The sequence below is a fragment of the Seriola aureovittata genome, chromosome 17, assembly GCF_021018895.1.
Source record: "Seriola aureovittata isolate HTS-2021-v1 ecotype China chromosome 17, ASM2101889v1, whole genome shotgun sequence".
Taxonomy (NCBI): Eukaryota; Metazoa; Chordata; class Actinopteri; order Carangiformes; family Carangidae; genus Seriola; species Seriola aureovittata.
In genome coordinates, this window is record NC_079380.1 from 10,184,680 (window position 1) to 10,199,138 (window position 14,459).

A 14,459-nucleotide genomic window follows, 5' to 3' on the forward strand; every position below is an offset into this window, starting at 1 on the left:
GTAAGCAGCACTTTACTTTAACTCCCCTATTTAGCATTTGTAAGCAGTATGAGCATGTAATAAATGGTGGAACAACAGATAATTAATGACAATACAGTCAAACACATTTATGTCCCAATAGCTACATAAAACTACATCATAGGCGATTGTGTCATAAACAGCAATTACATACATGTAATGAATAGACTGTTTCTGAATGCTTAATAGGGTAACTTAAAGATAAGTAATTATTTTCAATTAGGTAGCCTATAGGCTCCATTTAGTGGCCACATTAGCGGGTGATTGTAAATTAGGTCAAATCAGGAAGCGAGATCATGTGTGCTCTACTGATCTGATAACAGTGTAGTTATTTGATTAACTACAGACTTACCCCCTCGTCTTTCACCATTTTCACTTTCACCACTAGATTTAAATAATTATTGATACATGTAAGAAACAAACAAGCCAAAACACCCATCGTCATGATTTCAACTCATAAGTTCTTCCGATTTGTATTTTACGTGAAGTACGTAACAGCATCGGTGGCCTGAGGACCATCATCCAACCCTCGCTCGCTCGCTCACTCACTCGCTCTCAACACGGAGGATGAACTGAGTTGAGCTCTCCCTGGAGGAGGAGTGCGGAACAACAACTGGACTGTTTTCCGTCCGACTCAGGTCCATTGGAATGTGAAGAAACTGTGGGCCAGTTTTCAACCTTTACTTAATCCGCTTTAATTCTTAAATTGGCGCACGTTATTTCAACGGCAATCTCTGCACTTTCAAGGGAAATACGCATATTACTTGACTTTTCCGGTTTTGTGAGTCGTCTTGCTATTTCAAAAACACACAAACAAACAAACAAAAAACAATAATATTCCTGTGACATTGTTTATTTGTGTGTCTGTTTCACACACCAATGACTTTGCCTCTCTGTATTTTCCATTCCTCTTCCGTGCAGGTTACTGCTGTGAATAAGCTAGAGGGATTTTTTTTTTTTTAAGCATTGCATCTATATGCCGACCATGCAGTGTTATTGCATTTAGATGGCGATGTAGCGCCGTGGACAGTTGCATCAGTTCCTGTGCGTGCGTGTAAACGGCTGTGCTGTGGCTGCTCCACGCTACTTTTTATTCCCAGGACGCAGAATAGTAATAAATCCTCCTCTGCCTGGAAAGGCTGTGATCATAATAAAGACGTCACCCTCCTGCTCGGGTTGGCTCAACCAAGCCAAGTGCGCAGCTATTTGTAAGCTACAACAACAACAACCACCACCACCTCCACCACCACCAGCACCATGCCCGTGGATAACGTAGTGATTTCTCTGAGATCCCCCCGCCGACCGGAGACGATATCTGCGTCAGATCCATAGTAAATATACAGCCTTTATTTGCTCCGGATCTCTCCACTTAAAAAAAAATACAGAGAGGGACTTGATCGCCTTGCAGGCTCTTGTCGCAACAAATAGGACGCAAGACGTGGATTTGAAGGTATTTAATAACTGCGACACTGGGTGTAGAGGTAGACGTGACCACGGGTCCGTTAGAATAATGTGCTGTCATTGTGGTGCTCGCTGCGCACGTCTTTAAAGTGTTCCACATTTAAATGGATACTGAGTAGCTCTGTTTGCACGGGTCTGCAGCTACAGGACGTAGCGCACTTCATAGCTGTGGCTGAAACGTGTGCACGACTCCAGGAAAAAAAGAAAAGGCATGGTAGCAGTTTCCCGAGCTCAGTTTTGTCTTCGTACTTATTTTAGATTGTGTTTTGGCTCGGACAGGGAAGTTGATGTTCACTAAGATGCTTGTGAAACACGTAAAAACTGTACTACGCACTTTTTATGCTCCGCTTCATATTGCTTTTCTGAAGAGGCACGCCCACTCCCGAGCAATGTGGATGCCCCGTGCTGTTAGATCCGTAGACACTTTGCGTATTCATGTGCACAGCATCAATTTGTTTGTTATTCGGTTACAACACATGGTAAAAAATATAAGCTAAATGCAACAGACACTGAAAAGCACCTGTGTGGAAGGCTTTTTTTTTTTTTTTTTTTTTTTTTTTTTTTTTTTTTACATTAGATGTTAATTTTGTTTTGCCAACAGAGGGGGGCACTCTTTCAAACAGACTTCCAGTAAGACTGAAAGGGGAAGTTTTATGTCTGTGAGAGGCAGAGAGGAGGGGGGGGGGGCATGTAGTACTATCTGCAGCCTACATAGTAATAAGGCTATATAGGGAAATGAACAGGAAATGATAGAATGGAACAAAGCATATCACACCAAAACTATCTATCACGAGCATACTAATACCTATTAGTTGTATTATAGAGAATTATTGTGATGGAATAGGTGTTGAAATAAATTCACTACACACTTTGTAAAGCCTTGTAATGTTATTTGAATTTACTACAAACTCATTTTTGACCCAAAATGCAATAATTGTCTTGATAGTTCACCTTCTGCACACCTTTGTGCAATTAGAATCTACGCCCTGTACACCCTGTACTCCACTGATGTTGGACTGGTTCGTCACATAGGATCTCTGTCATGGAGGAAACAGCTGCTGCAGACCCAGCCCCTGGCACCAATGCTGCCCCACCAACCCCAAGACCACAGCCGTCCTTCTTTGCCCCCTCCCGCAGCCTGCTGGAGTGGAGACGGAGGGTCAAGTCTGAATATATGCGCCTTCGCCAATTAAAACGCCTTAAAAAAGCAGAGGAGGTCAAGGTGGGTCAACTCAGTCATTGACAGGTGTGCTAGTAAATACATTTGGGGCTGTGTGCTGTATGCATGGTGTGTGATGGTGACTTGTAGTGGGTTCGTGTTGTATATGCAGCACTCACTGTGCAGTTTTGGTGTGCCTAGTTGCATGTGTGACTCGCTCTTTGCTCTGTTTGTTTCCAGACCCTGTTCATGTCCAACAGACAGAAGATTGAGCAGCAGACAAATCTTCTGAACACAGAGTGGTCCAAGCTCAGGATTCAGTCCATCCCTTTGTCAACTTTTAGTGGAGCTATGGCCAGCAAGAAGGTTTGTGTGTATGCGCGTGTGTGTGTGTGTGTGTGTGTGTGTGTGTGTGTGTGTGAAGGTAATAATGTCTGTCGCAAAACAAAATTTTATACACCATCCTGCCTGCACAGTCCAGGCTCTGGCCTCATACTCCTTCCCCAGCTGTTTTGCCTCACCTGTCTACTTTTATTATTATTATTGTGTGAATGTGTTACTAAAATATCTCAGGACAAAGGCGTGTGCCAGGAACGGATCAACAGCAGCCTAACAGTCGTCTGTGGCCCTATGGGAGCTCATGATATGAACAGCCTGAGGCCATAACAGCAACTTTTTCTTCCCATGTGCTGTCGGGATCTGCTATATTGTGTTTACTGGGTTTATTTTCTCTGTTGGGGGGTGGTGGGGGGTCAAGCAGCATGTGTATTAAATTACATAGATATAAAATAGTCCAAAATCGCTGAGGATTGTTGTAGCATCTTGTCAACCTCAATCCACGTATGGTTCTCTTACAGATGTGTACAGTGGAGTTTGGCTTCCCAGGGTTCAAAGCTCAAGCCATCGCCATGAGGCCGCTGTCAACAGTGGCAGGAATCCCCTTCATGTACTCCTGGTCGCCTCTGCAGCACAACTTCATGGTATGAAATAAATCACATTGTGTTGCAGGTGATGCAGTGACAGTGTTGTTACAGGTGCAAGAGCACGTATATTTCACTCATTCGCCCGATTCCGATATAGAAAATTTTCATGTGTTCGGTGGAGACGGACATGTTCCCCCCTGTGAGCTGATGGAAATTCTTGGCTCTAGGAACATCTAAACCAGTCATCATGACACATTATCAAACTAAAAACAGGACATTTCCCCTTTGTTCCAAAATAGCTTTATTTTGTAAATATGTACTTTTCATCTGCAAAAGGTGATATGGTCACAGCACAGAGACACCTTCACACACTGTTCTTTGCAGCACAACCTGGTTTGCATTAATTTTGTTTCCAGTCCATTTGTGCACGTTTGCTGGACTGTGAAATCCTCATAAGCAGGACCATGCAAACATTTTGTGAACTCTCTGCAGCAGACTTGTGGTTCTTGCTTGTTGCTTTGATATTTTCAGCTGTAGCTCCTCAGAAATATCACAGGTGGTCGTGCAGCATTCAGGCAGTCACATATGTGTCTTGATGGGGATTTGTGCATCCTAGGTGGAGGATGAGACTTTCCTTCACAACATCCCCTACATGGGCGACGAGGTGCTGGAGCAGGACGAGGCCTTCCTGGAGGAACTCATCGACAACTACGATGGTGTTCATGGTGACAGAGGTGTGTGCCCCATCATACATCCCTGTTATCCTGTCCCTTATTTGATGCCAATCTGATATACTGTATATCAGTTCTATTTTTTTTTTTTTGGAGGACTTGGGTTTATTATATGCTAATGATGCAGCTGGAAGCCTGTGGAAAAGGTGTTGACATTTGTTCTGATGTGTTGATTGTGTTCCAGAGGGTGGCTTTATCAGTGACGAGATCTTTAAAGAGCTGGTGGAGGCCTTGAGCCAGTACTCTGACCATGAGGAGGAGGAAGAGGAGGAAGCAGTAGCGGTGGTGGAGGCAGCGGCGGCGGCGGCTGCAGCTGCAGCAGCGGCGGCGGCTGCAGCTGCAGCAGCAGCGGCGGCAACAGGGAAGAAGGAGGAGGAAAGAGTGATGATGAGGAGGAGCTCAGTGGAGGGTTCAGAAGAGACCAAAGCTGGGACTGTGGCGTTCATCAGGAGGAAGAGAAGGAGCACAACCGAGGGTGAGCAAGTCCTCAGCTGTTTATTTGTGTCCTGTTAGAGAACAAGAGGGCTGCAGCGTGAACAAGGCCGCCACTGTTCCTCTCATGACACTGTACAGTTGCCACAAGGTCGCCCTGCCGCAGCAGCTCTGGAGCTGGTGTTGTTTACTTTAAAGCTGCCCCCTGTCTCCCTGCATGGGTACTCTATGTGTGTGTGTGTGTGTGTGTGTGTGTGCGTGTGTGTGTGTGTGTGTGTGTTGTGTGTGTGTGTGTGTGTGTGTGTGTGTGTGTGTGTGTGTGTGTGTGTTTGTGAGGGAACCTGTTTATCCATGACACTGATATGGCTCGGGTCTAATGACAGAACTTAATGACCTCTTGTACCAGGCTTTATGGCACACTAGGCTGTACACACACACTCTGCCAACGCTTAGTGATAGTGAAATGGAAGCACACCTGGGCACACAGTCATTCAGCTACAGGTACACAAACACATGCATGGATGAAGGCTCTGTGAATAAAAGATACTAAAGAAAAGACTGTTCTCAGTACGTCACGATACTGACAGAGAATTGTTTTCAGAGCATGTTGTTGCTAACTGGCCTTGAGAACTGGGAAATCTTCTGCTGGATTGCAAAATGTTTCAAAGAACATATTACATAAGCTTTGTTTGTGACTCTGTATCAAAACCTGATTTGTGGACAAAACAAACTGTAGTCACTGTCTCTCTCTCTCTCTCTCTCTCTCTCTCTCTCTCTCTCTCTCTCTCTCTCTCCCAAAGTGAGGGACCTGTGCAGCAGCACCAAGAAGATCCCCAATGATAAGATATTTACAGCCATCGCCTCTATGTTCCCCTACAAAGGCACCACGGAGGAGCTGAAGGAAAAGTAAGAAAAGTGAAGGGATCTATGTGCACAATGCTGAGCAGGCCGTTGCTTAGTGTTCACCATGGAGACGCAGGCTGTCAGGGAGGAAAGTAATAATGGTGGCTCCCTCTCTGAGGCTCTCTGACTCAAAGGAGCAGTTGCATCAGCATCTGAAAGAGCTTTGCTCAGAAAGAAACATGTACAAGTTCGCCCAACAACAACTTCAAATGAGCATACTAATACTGAGGCACGAAGGCGTGTCATGACTAAAACTTTCCCTGTCACCTCAACAGGTATAAGGACCTCTTGGAGCCCCCCAACCCGGTGAAGCTGCCCCCACTTTGCACCCCTAACCTGGATGGACCTTTTGCGAAGTCTGTGCAGCGGGAGCAGTCGTTACACTCCTTCCACACACTCTTCTGCAGACGTTGCTTCAAATACGACTGTTTCCTCCACCGTAATGGCTTGATTTATGTTTATTATTATTTCTCCTGCGTATTCATTTCTGCTTTAAGTGTTGTACTTACTTAATTGCATCCAGTTGCTAACTGCTAACGACCCGACACACAATATGTCACAATTGTATATTATTTTCCAATTATATCTATATATTGTTTTCTGTTCATAAAGCTTTTCATGCTACACCCAATGTTTACAAGAGGAAGAGTAAGGAGATCCGCATGGAGACGGAACCGTGCGGTGTAGACTGCTTTCTGTTACAGGTATGCCAAGCTCACAGTTATGTAACTCATTCACACATTCTGTACGATGCCGTACTATGTTGTTCTTCCCATCCCGTGTCCTCTCCTGAAGAAAGGGGCTAGAGAGTTTGTGGATCAGAACATGTTACGGTCACAGAGGTCTCGGAGGCGACGGAGGCAGCAGCGTCCCACCAGCTCCGCCTGTCCTGGACCTTCTGGGTCTGCCGAGGAAGGCAAAGAGGGTGACAGTGACCACGAGACCACCTCCTCCTCAGGTAGGAATCGAATCTCACAGGAATAGGGTTTGGAGCTACTTTTTTAAACCACCAGTTTTATCTATGGCTTAACATCACTATTATGTTAGACAATGTATTCAGAATTTAGCAATGCTATTTAATAAAGTTATAGTAGAATATTGGCTTTATATTGCTTATAATGAACAATTTATTGTTTTGAGAGTTCCATTTTCTGAGCTGAGCTAAAGTTCATGGTTAATTCTGGTAATGCAATTGAAGCTTTGTGCTCTGAAACTCCATAAAGTATAGGCACAGTTACTTGTAATACTGACACTCTGAGTCACTGTATGACTGTGCAAGTGGATGCATCATTTACCATAAACTACCCCCACCCCCCAATTCCCCCTTGTATGGAATGCTGTCTGCGCCGACTGCAGCTCTTCACAAAAGTGAGATTTGGCCAGAGATGATAGCTTTCAAGTCATATCCTGCTCCCTCTTCTGTCTCCCGCCTTCTTCAGCCCCCTCTCAATATCAGCTCTCTCTTGCCAAGCAAAATAAACCAACCATTAGTTTGCATGTTTCAGCCCCAACATAAACACTTTGTTCCCTCTCCCCCTTCTCCTACTGTGTTTTTTTCCTCTCTTTTTTTTGCATTTCTATTGACATCTTCATGTGGAGAGCAGTGGGAGGGAAATAAGAGCAATCTCCCCTGAATCTTTATCATCCCTCCTCCCCCCTCCCCTGGAGCTCTCAGGTTGTTGTTCATCTCCATCAGAGCCTCAGTGGAAGTCTCTGTTAGTTTTGGAAACCGCTCACGCTTAGCCAATGACTCAGCAGATGCTCTCACACGTGTTGAGATAATGTGGAAAAAACAGATTGTTGAGCAGATTAATAAAGATACTCAGTGGTAGAGCATGCGGCCACAGCAATGCTGCATTCAGCCTGTTGCCAAGCAACATCCGGCTCTCTGCCTGGAGCTGTGGGTGTACAAGCATCAGTCCTGAATATATCCAAAAAGCTAAATCAAAGCCCATGGTCCCTTGTGCCTGTGTGTGTGTGTGCATCTAAATACACAAAAAATGGCATCCAGAAATAATAATGTGTGTCTGTGTTGGGTTAAAATATCAATACTTGTGTGTGTGTGTGTGTGTGTGTGTGTGTGTGTGTGCGAGTGCGCGGATAAAAAGCTGTCAAAAAGCTTTTGTCAATACCAAATAATAGGAACATGTTTGTATGTGCTGCTCCATGTGTGTAGATTAAAAAAATATGAAACAATCTTTCTGCCAAGATTAGTTAGTCAGTAATACTAAAGTGTGTTTCTGTGTGTATCTGCATGTGTGTGTGTGTGTGTGTGTGTGTGTGTGTGCTGTGTGTTTGTCTGTGAGACAGAGGGGAATTCACGGTGCCAGACCCCTACCAAGATGCGTCCAGGGGATGATGACAGGGAGCAGCAGGCGTGCTGTGTGGTCCAGTGGAGCGGGGCCGAGGAGTCGCTGTTCAGGGTGCTACACGGCACATACTTTAACAACTTCTGCTCCATCGCTCGCCTCATCGGTACCAAGAACTGCAAGGAGGTGAAATGTTTGCACATTTTACAGTTTTCCCATCTCATCACATTTCCTCTGTCACCATAAGCAGAACATACTGCACTGACTTTGCTGTATTCATTCAGCATTAAAACATTTAATATGGTCTTACCGGCAAATAATGATTCATAGATATAACAAAATATGGCTTAGATCTAAACAAATTCAGTTTTTTTAAGTTGCTAGTTCTCAACTGATTTAGCATTGCACTCTTATAGCATTGTTAGATTCTAAATGGACAGTCAAAAATCAGATATCCTCTTTTTTATTCCATGCATTCATCTTGTCAAAACCTGGCGCCTACATTACCCACAATGCAACTCAACTGCCAAAATGTCTATCAGTGATTCAGGTGTGCTATGCTAGTAGCAGCTGATGTAGCTTCAAGCTGCTAACCTCAGGCAGCGATAAGGAGCAGGTCTGTTAAGCTGAGGTCTTTTCTAATTCCACATCCCCGTTTTTTGGGGGGTTTTTTTGTTGTTTTTTTCATTTCAAATTTGTAGTCTTCAGACCCAACCGAAACTGACTCAAGTGACATCACTTGAGGCAAAGACTTGAGGCAGCTCCCTCTGGAGCCCCAAAAAGCTTTATAGCACTCCCCAAAACCTGAAAACACACTTTGATGTGTAAGATCGGCGGAGTTCCCCCTTTAAAATGCCAGATACTGGAATGAGAAAAAGGCAGGAAGTGGATTTCAAAAAATCCTCAACGCTTCAGTGGAGCAGAAAAGAAAAAAGGATCACATAAAACAAGACCATAGAAAGAGAATGGTGGGGAATAGGAAATAGAAACACGAGGATTTATGAGAAAGCACAAATAGTAAAAGTAGTACAATTGTGAGTTACAGGCTGCTTCAACTGTTGCTTACCAGTTATATTAGCTACACAATGTAGTTTTAAATTTGAAATAATGACCTATGACTAACACTTTCTGAAACTGATGCATAGTTGTTTTGAAATAAGTGGCGTTTGCTTATTTCTGTTGCATTTGCGTCAGTGCAAGTGTAATAACACATGCATCCTGTGCCTGTGGTTTTATGGTGTGGATAATTGGGCTGACAACAGAGAGAATGGCATGTGGCACCATAAACAGGGATGCTTACCAGATGTAACGTCTCTCATATACTCTTCGTGATGCAGTAGTTCAGCCTTAGACATTCCCACACTCATGTCAGTTGAGTCATTGTCAAGTCGGCTGTTTTTTTTTTTTGTTTGTTTACTTTTGAGCACAATGCACCAAAGAAAGAACAGGTAAACCAAATCTTGATCTGTCTGCGTCATGTTGAAGCAGCCTCACCCCTTTACATCCAACCCTTGCAGTGCCTCTCGTCCCACGGCCAGACGAGTCCAGAATCTGCACTGGCCTGTCTGTCACAGCCCTGTATCCAGAAGGCCCTGCCCACTGCTTAATCGAGTAAATGCTAAAACCAGCTGCATCATTATGTATGTCTGTGTCCTAGGGAAGAAGCCAAATCTGGGTTTTGGCAGCCAGAGGTGGTGGAGTGTGTGTGTGCAGATGTATGTGTATATTTGGCCCCTGCGGCGGTGGTTTTGATAGCAGAGGATGGGGGTGGGGGGGGGGGGGGGGGGGGGGGGATCTGTGGCGTAATCGAGGCGATGTGCTTTTCAGCTTGAGCAGCAGTACATTACACAACATGGTGAGGGTGAGGAGAACAGAGTTTCTTCACAATTGTTTGGGATAAATTTCCATCCATGTGTTGCTGTTGTCTGTGTCGTTTTCAATCTCCCCCAGGTTTATGAGTTTGCAGTGAAGGAGGTCTTGATCCATCGTGTTCCTTTGGAGGACGGAGGCATCTCGCCCCAAAAGAAGAAGAGGAAACACAGGCAGGATATCACCAGTTATTCTCCCTCTCTTGCCAACCCTTTGCTGAATGATGGAAACATGATCTCTTGCAAAAAGGGAGCTTGGCCTTCAGTGAAACTGAATAGATGAAGGTTAAAATAAATGAAGTCATGCAGATAAAAATGTATTCCGCACTGCTGCATGTGTTGATCTTCTTGTCACATCTAAATATTTGTCACTTAATAATCCATCAACAGTGATAAATGTGGAACCAGTCAGATGACTTTTTAACTCGAACCCTTTTTCCTTGTGTTTGTTTGCGGTGGCAGGTTATGGGCAAAGATTCAGCTGAAGAAAGGTACGTTCATCCCACAGTAAAACATCACAGTGTGACTATTACTACATTGTGCCCTCTGAAATACAATACAGCTTACTGTGCCAGTCTGAGGGCTTTGTCCTCTGTTGCTCCAGATAACACATCCAATCAGGTGTACAACTACCAACCATGTGACCACCCTGACCATCCATGCGACAGCTCCTGCCCATGTGTGATGACCCAGAATTTCTGTGAGAAGTTCTGTCAGTGCGAGCACGAGTGTGAGTGTCACCTTTTTTTCTTTTTTTTTTTTTTCACCTGTGTCATCAATCTCTCCCTTATCTGTTTTCCTCTTCCTTACACAAACAATAACACAAAAGCAGCCTGCTCTGCCCCGTGAAGCTAAAAGAAAATTATTTGTCACCACATTTTCCACTGGAAGCTCTCAGTAGCATTTTTTTTTTGCCAGGCCACAATAGAGCAGGGCGGCAGAATGGAAAATGATTCTGCAGTGTTCTGGCAGTGGTCAGAGGAGAAGCCGTCCTCTGGCGGGGATAGGTGGGTGTCTGTTTAACGCAGGGCTGTGTTCACAATGAGGCATTCGCTGCTGCAGCAGCAGTGACCCAAAACTGTGTTTTCCAAAATGGCCACATGGTGGAGGAAAGCATTTTGTATTTTGGCCTCTGGAGAGTTTACACCAGAGGAGGAGGATAAGACGAAGTAAACATTTTGCTATGGTTTGAAAAACGATGGTTTTGCCTCATTTATTCATCAGTTGTGGTTCAGTCACCCCCCCACCCCCCCTCCTCCTCCTCCTCCTTACCCGACTGTTACCTCGCCTTTTCCCGTAGCTGAGGAGAGCCGGGGCCAAACAGGAAGCAGACCTCGGTTTGCACATGTGTGTGCTCTAAAGACTTGGAAAGGAATCAAAGGGATGTGACAGGCTCTGTGCCTGATATACAACATCATCTCCAACATCAGTATGAGTCAGGCAGTTCTAGCTAAACAGTGTTTGATGATACAGACATATAAAACCCACACAGGCCGGGAAAGGGAGCTTAAAACGGCACGACAGGGGAAGACAAACGCTGCCTGGAGCTCTTGTTATGGACAGTTTTCCCCAAGCAGAGGCTGCTGGAAAGACATTTTGGTTATTCCTGCCTGATCCTTCCGCTCATCTGCCCAGAGGGTGTTATGTTTCACTCTGCAAAATTGTATTTGAGCATATCTGCCAGCAGAGGTCTCCGATGAGCTTCTCAGCATTACTCAGCCACTGAGCCTCCATGCTGCAGCTGCATTTTGAGATGGAATTATTTATCATAATCATATTGTGTTCTGCCAAGTTATGTAATGTATTATATTTCTGCATATATTTCCGCATGCAGTTTGCCCATAAACCCTCTGCATGTTCCCCCGTCTGAGCAGCTCCATGTCTAAACATTTTCTAGGCCAGAACCGCTTCCCAGGCTGCAGGTGTAAGACTCAGTGTAACACCAAACAGTGTCCCTGCTACCTGGCTGTGAGGGAGTGTGACCCAGACCTGTGCATGACCTGCGGTGCTGCGGACCACTGGGACAGCAAGGTGGTCTCCTGCAAAAACTGCAGCATCCAGAGAGGCCTAAAAAAGGTACGCAAAGACACTTAAAGGACCCGATAGATAGATGTTTGTAATCTCTTATTCTGGATACAACTTAACTTTAGATCACTCATATGCTACTTCCCCTTTAGCACTTGTTGTTGGCTCCATCAGATGTCGCCGGGTGGGGCACCTTTATCAAAGAGCCTGTTCAGAAGAATGAGTTCATCTCAGAATACTGCGGCGAGGCAAGTCCATGCAGTTTAGTCTGATTAAAATGATTTGGTTCATGAGCTGTCAGCTTGATTTAAGTTTTATGTTTGTTATGAATATGTATGTGTGTGTGTGTGTGTGTGTGCATGAGCAGCTGATCTCTCAGGATGAGGCAGACCGGCGCGGCAGGATCTATGACAAATACATGTCCAGCTTCCTTTTCAACTTGAACAATGGCAAGTATTCCCCACTCCTCCTTTAACGTCACCTGCCCGCCATTCCACGGTAACAGTATATTAAGCAATCCTTAATATACTCTGTGTGTATGTCTCTCAGCAGACTTTGTTGTGGATGCCACACGAAAGGGGAACAAAATCCGCTTTGCAAATCATTCAGTTAATCCCAACTGCTACGCGAAAGGTAAAGATGACTCAGTTGTTCTGCTGTGAAGGATGAAAGCAGTGTCCTGTTGGCTGATGTTTTGTTTACTGACGTTGCAGTGGTAATGGTGAACGGAGACCATCGCATTGGAATCTTTGCCAAACGAGCTATCCTGCAAGGAGAGGAGCTTTTCTTCGACTACAGGTAGAGTCACGGGCCTTTTTGTGACTCTACAGCAGCTTCAAAGTAAAAAAAAAAGAAGAAAAAAAAGACAAGGCCACTGTACATTGTGCCTGAATTATCGGTGTCTGCAGATACTGTGTACTAACACTCTTTACTTCATCTTCTACCCACAGATACAGCCAAGCCGATGCCCTAAAATATGTGGGGATAGAGAGGGAGGTAGACATGACTTAGCTGCACCTGCTGCCTACCTCCATAACCTGCCCTTAACTCCTCAGCCACCCACTAATGCTTCTGTCCCTCTCTGCAGCGTCACATCTAGCTGACGAGTTTTCTATGAACAGTCACTGTCTCTGCCCTCTCTGCTGCACTTCCAAAAATAGAAAGTCCCTCCGTGCTGTTTGCAGGTGCTGCCGCTCTGCAGACTCACCGTACCACCTCCTTCAGTGACAGCCGTCAGCTCTCCCCCCTCCCTCATCTGTCCGAACCCACCCACCTACCTGCAAGACTGTATACGCCAAGCTTATGAAACTAAACTATTTAAAGTGGAAATACTATTAATCCACATTGCACATTGTTTTTTTTGTTTTTTTTTTGTTCCATCTTGTCAAAGCAAAGAGGCTGCGATGCAGTGTGTTACTCTCTCAGTAGTTTTGTTACCGTACTTATAGACCGGCTTTTGTTTGATCTCTCAATACATAATGCAAGCTTCTCCATCATACCTAACGATCAGTGAAATGCATGTGCTGTTGTCTCTTGGATAAACAGACCATTAAACATGTTAGCCACAGCATTAGCTTCAGTCAGATGCTGCTTTGCTCTGAGCAGTCACTCAGTATTGTAGTGTGATGTTACCCTCTGGTTGTTTTTTGGAAGAACGTGACCAGGTGTGTTCCTCTGTGAACCATCACCATCACATCTCTATGGTAAAAATAAGTTATTGTGCATTTATATCATTGTTCTGCAAATAAAATAAAAAAAAATAAAAAAATAAAAAATAGGCAACCAGACGAGGAACCGACTGACTGAATGTAACCCGTAGATAATGGTGAAGAGATCTCATCCCTCCTTTGGTTTTTACTCATCAACTCATTCCGTTGGTACTCTGAGCAACGTACACGCACATCACAACATTTCTCATCATGTTTACATGATCTTTGAAGCCTTCACACTTTGTGAGGCAAGTAATTCACAAATGAGCGAGTCACAGAGTTAATGTCTTCCTTGACGAATTGTATAAGTGCCAAATGTTTCCACGCAGAAAAAGGCTGACACAGTGTGGATGTGTTGCAGATTGAACAGGTGTGTTAAAGGTAACTTATAGCAATGGGAAAAAACAAAATTATCAGTGTATGACCAAATATTAAAAGTCCCCCACATGTGAATGTAAAATATCATTTAACATCTTTTCTTTATTTTTATATGTCCTGATTTGTTACTCACTCTTTCATTTATAAAACATTAAAGCCCACTTTGAAATGAGATCTTTCTCAATAGAGATGAACAAAAATGGAGTTTACTGCTATGTACAGTGTATGCCTATAAAAATAAAACTTTAACTTTATACATTATAACATGCTGTCCTGGTCTTTATGTGTGTCAACCGCAAATGAAACAACACGTCAACAGTTTTACTTCAAGCGTCTTTTATTGAGGTGACAGGTCGGCTTTGCCTTGATTCACACAGTAATGGTCATATACAGTGAAAGTATTACAAAACAAAATCGAGCGAGTTACTGAAGAACAAGAAGAAAAAAAAAACATTTCTAAATTTCAGTGTGGTCACAAACACAACTGTAATCATCATTTCAGGTACTTGTTGCAGAAGGATTCAATTTGATGGTGCAGAGGAT

General features: G+C 44.2%; 1 protein-coding gene across 5 annotated transcripts; it reads left to right on the top strand.

Moving 5' to 3' along the window:
* The first annotated feature begins 567 nt into the window (after window positions 1-567).
* Window positions 568-14,180, top strand: ezh1 (enhancer of zeste 1 polycomb repressive complex 2 subunit). Of its 5 annotated transcripts, none has more exons than XM_056400584.1 (20): window positions 568-799; window positions 2,512-2,701; window positions 2,879-3,004; window positions 3,496-3,618; window positions 4,178-4,295; window positions 4,477-4,767; window positions 5,525-5,630; window positions 5,903-6,066; window positions 6,240-6,331; window positions 6,423-6,585; window positions 7,938-8,122; window positions 9,887-9,978; window positions 10,267-10,295; window positions 10,409-10,534; window positions 11,702-11,880; window positions 11,982-12,077; window positions 12,197-12,278; window positions 12,379-12,462; window positions 12,543-12,627; window positions 12,780-14,180. In XM_056400584.1, exons 2-20 carry the CDS (start codon window positions 2,522-2,524, stop codon window positions 12,838-12,840), a joined length of 2,382 nt encoding a protein of 793 aa, XP_056256559.1. In that variant the 5' UTR covers window positions 568-799; window positions 2,512-2,521; the 3' UTR covers window positions 12,841-14,180. The 5 variants fall into 5 exon arrangements, with proteins under 5 accessions (XP_056256559.1, XP_056256561.1, XP_056256558.1 ...); XM_056400586.1 differs by lacking the exon at window positions 568-799 and adding an exon at window positions 819-1,468 and having other exon boundaries at window positions 12,543-12,669; XM_056400583.1 differs by lacking the exon at window positions 568-799 and adding an exon at window positions 821-1,349.
* Window positions 14,181-14,459: the final 279 nt, after the last annotated feature.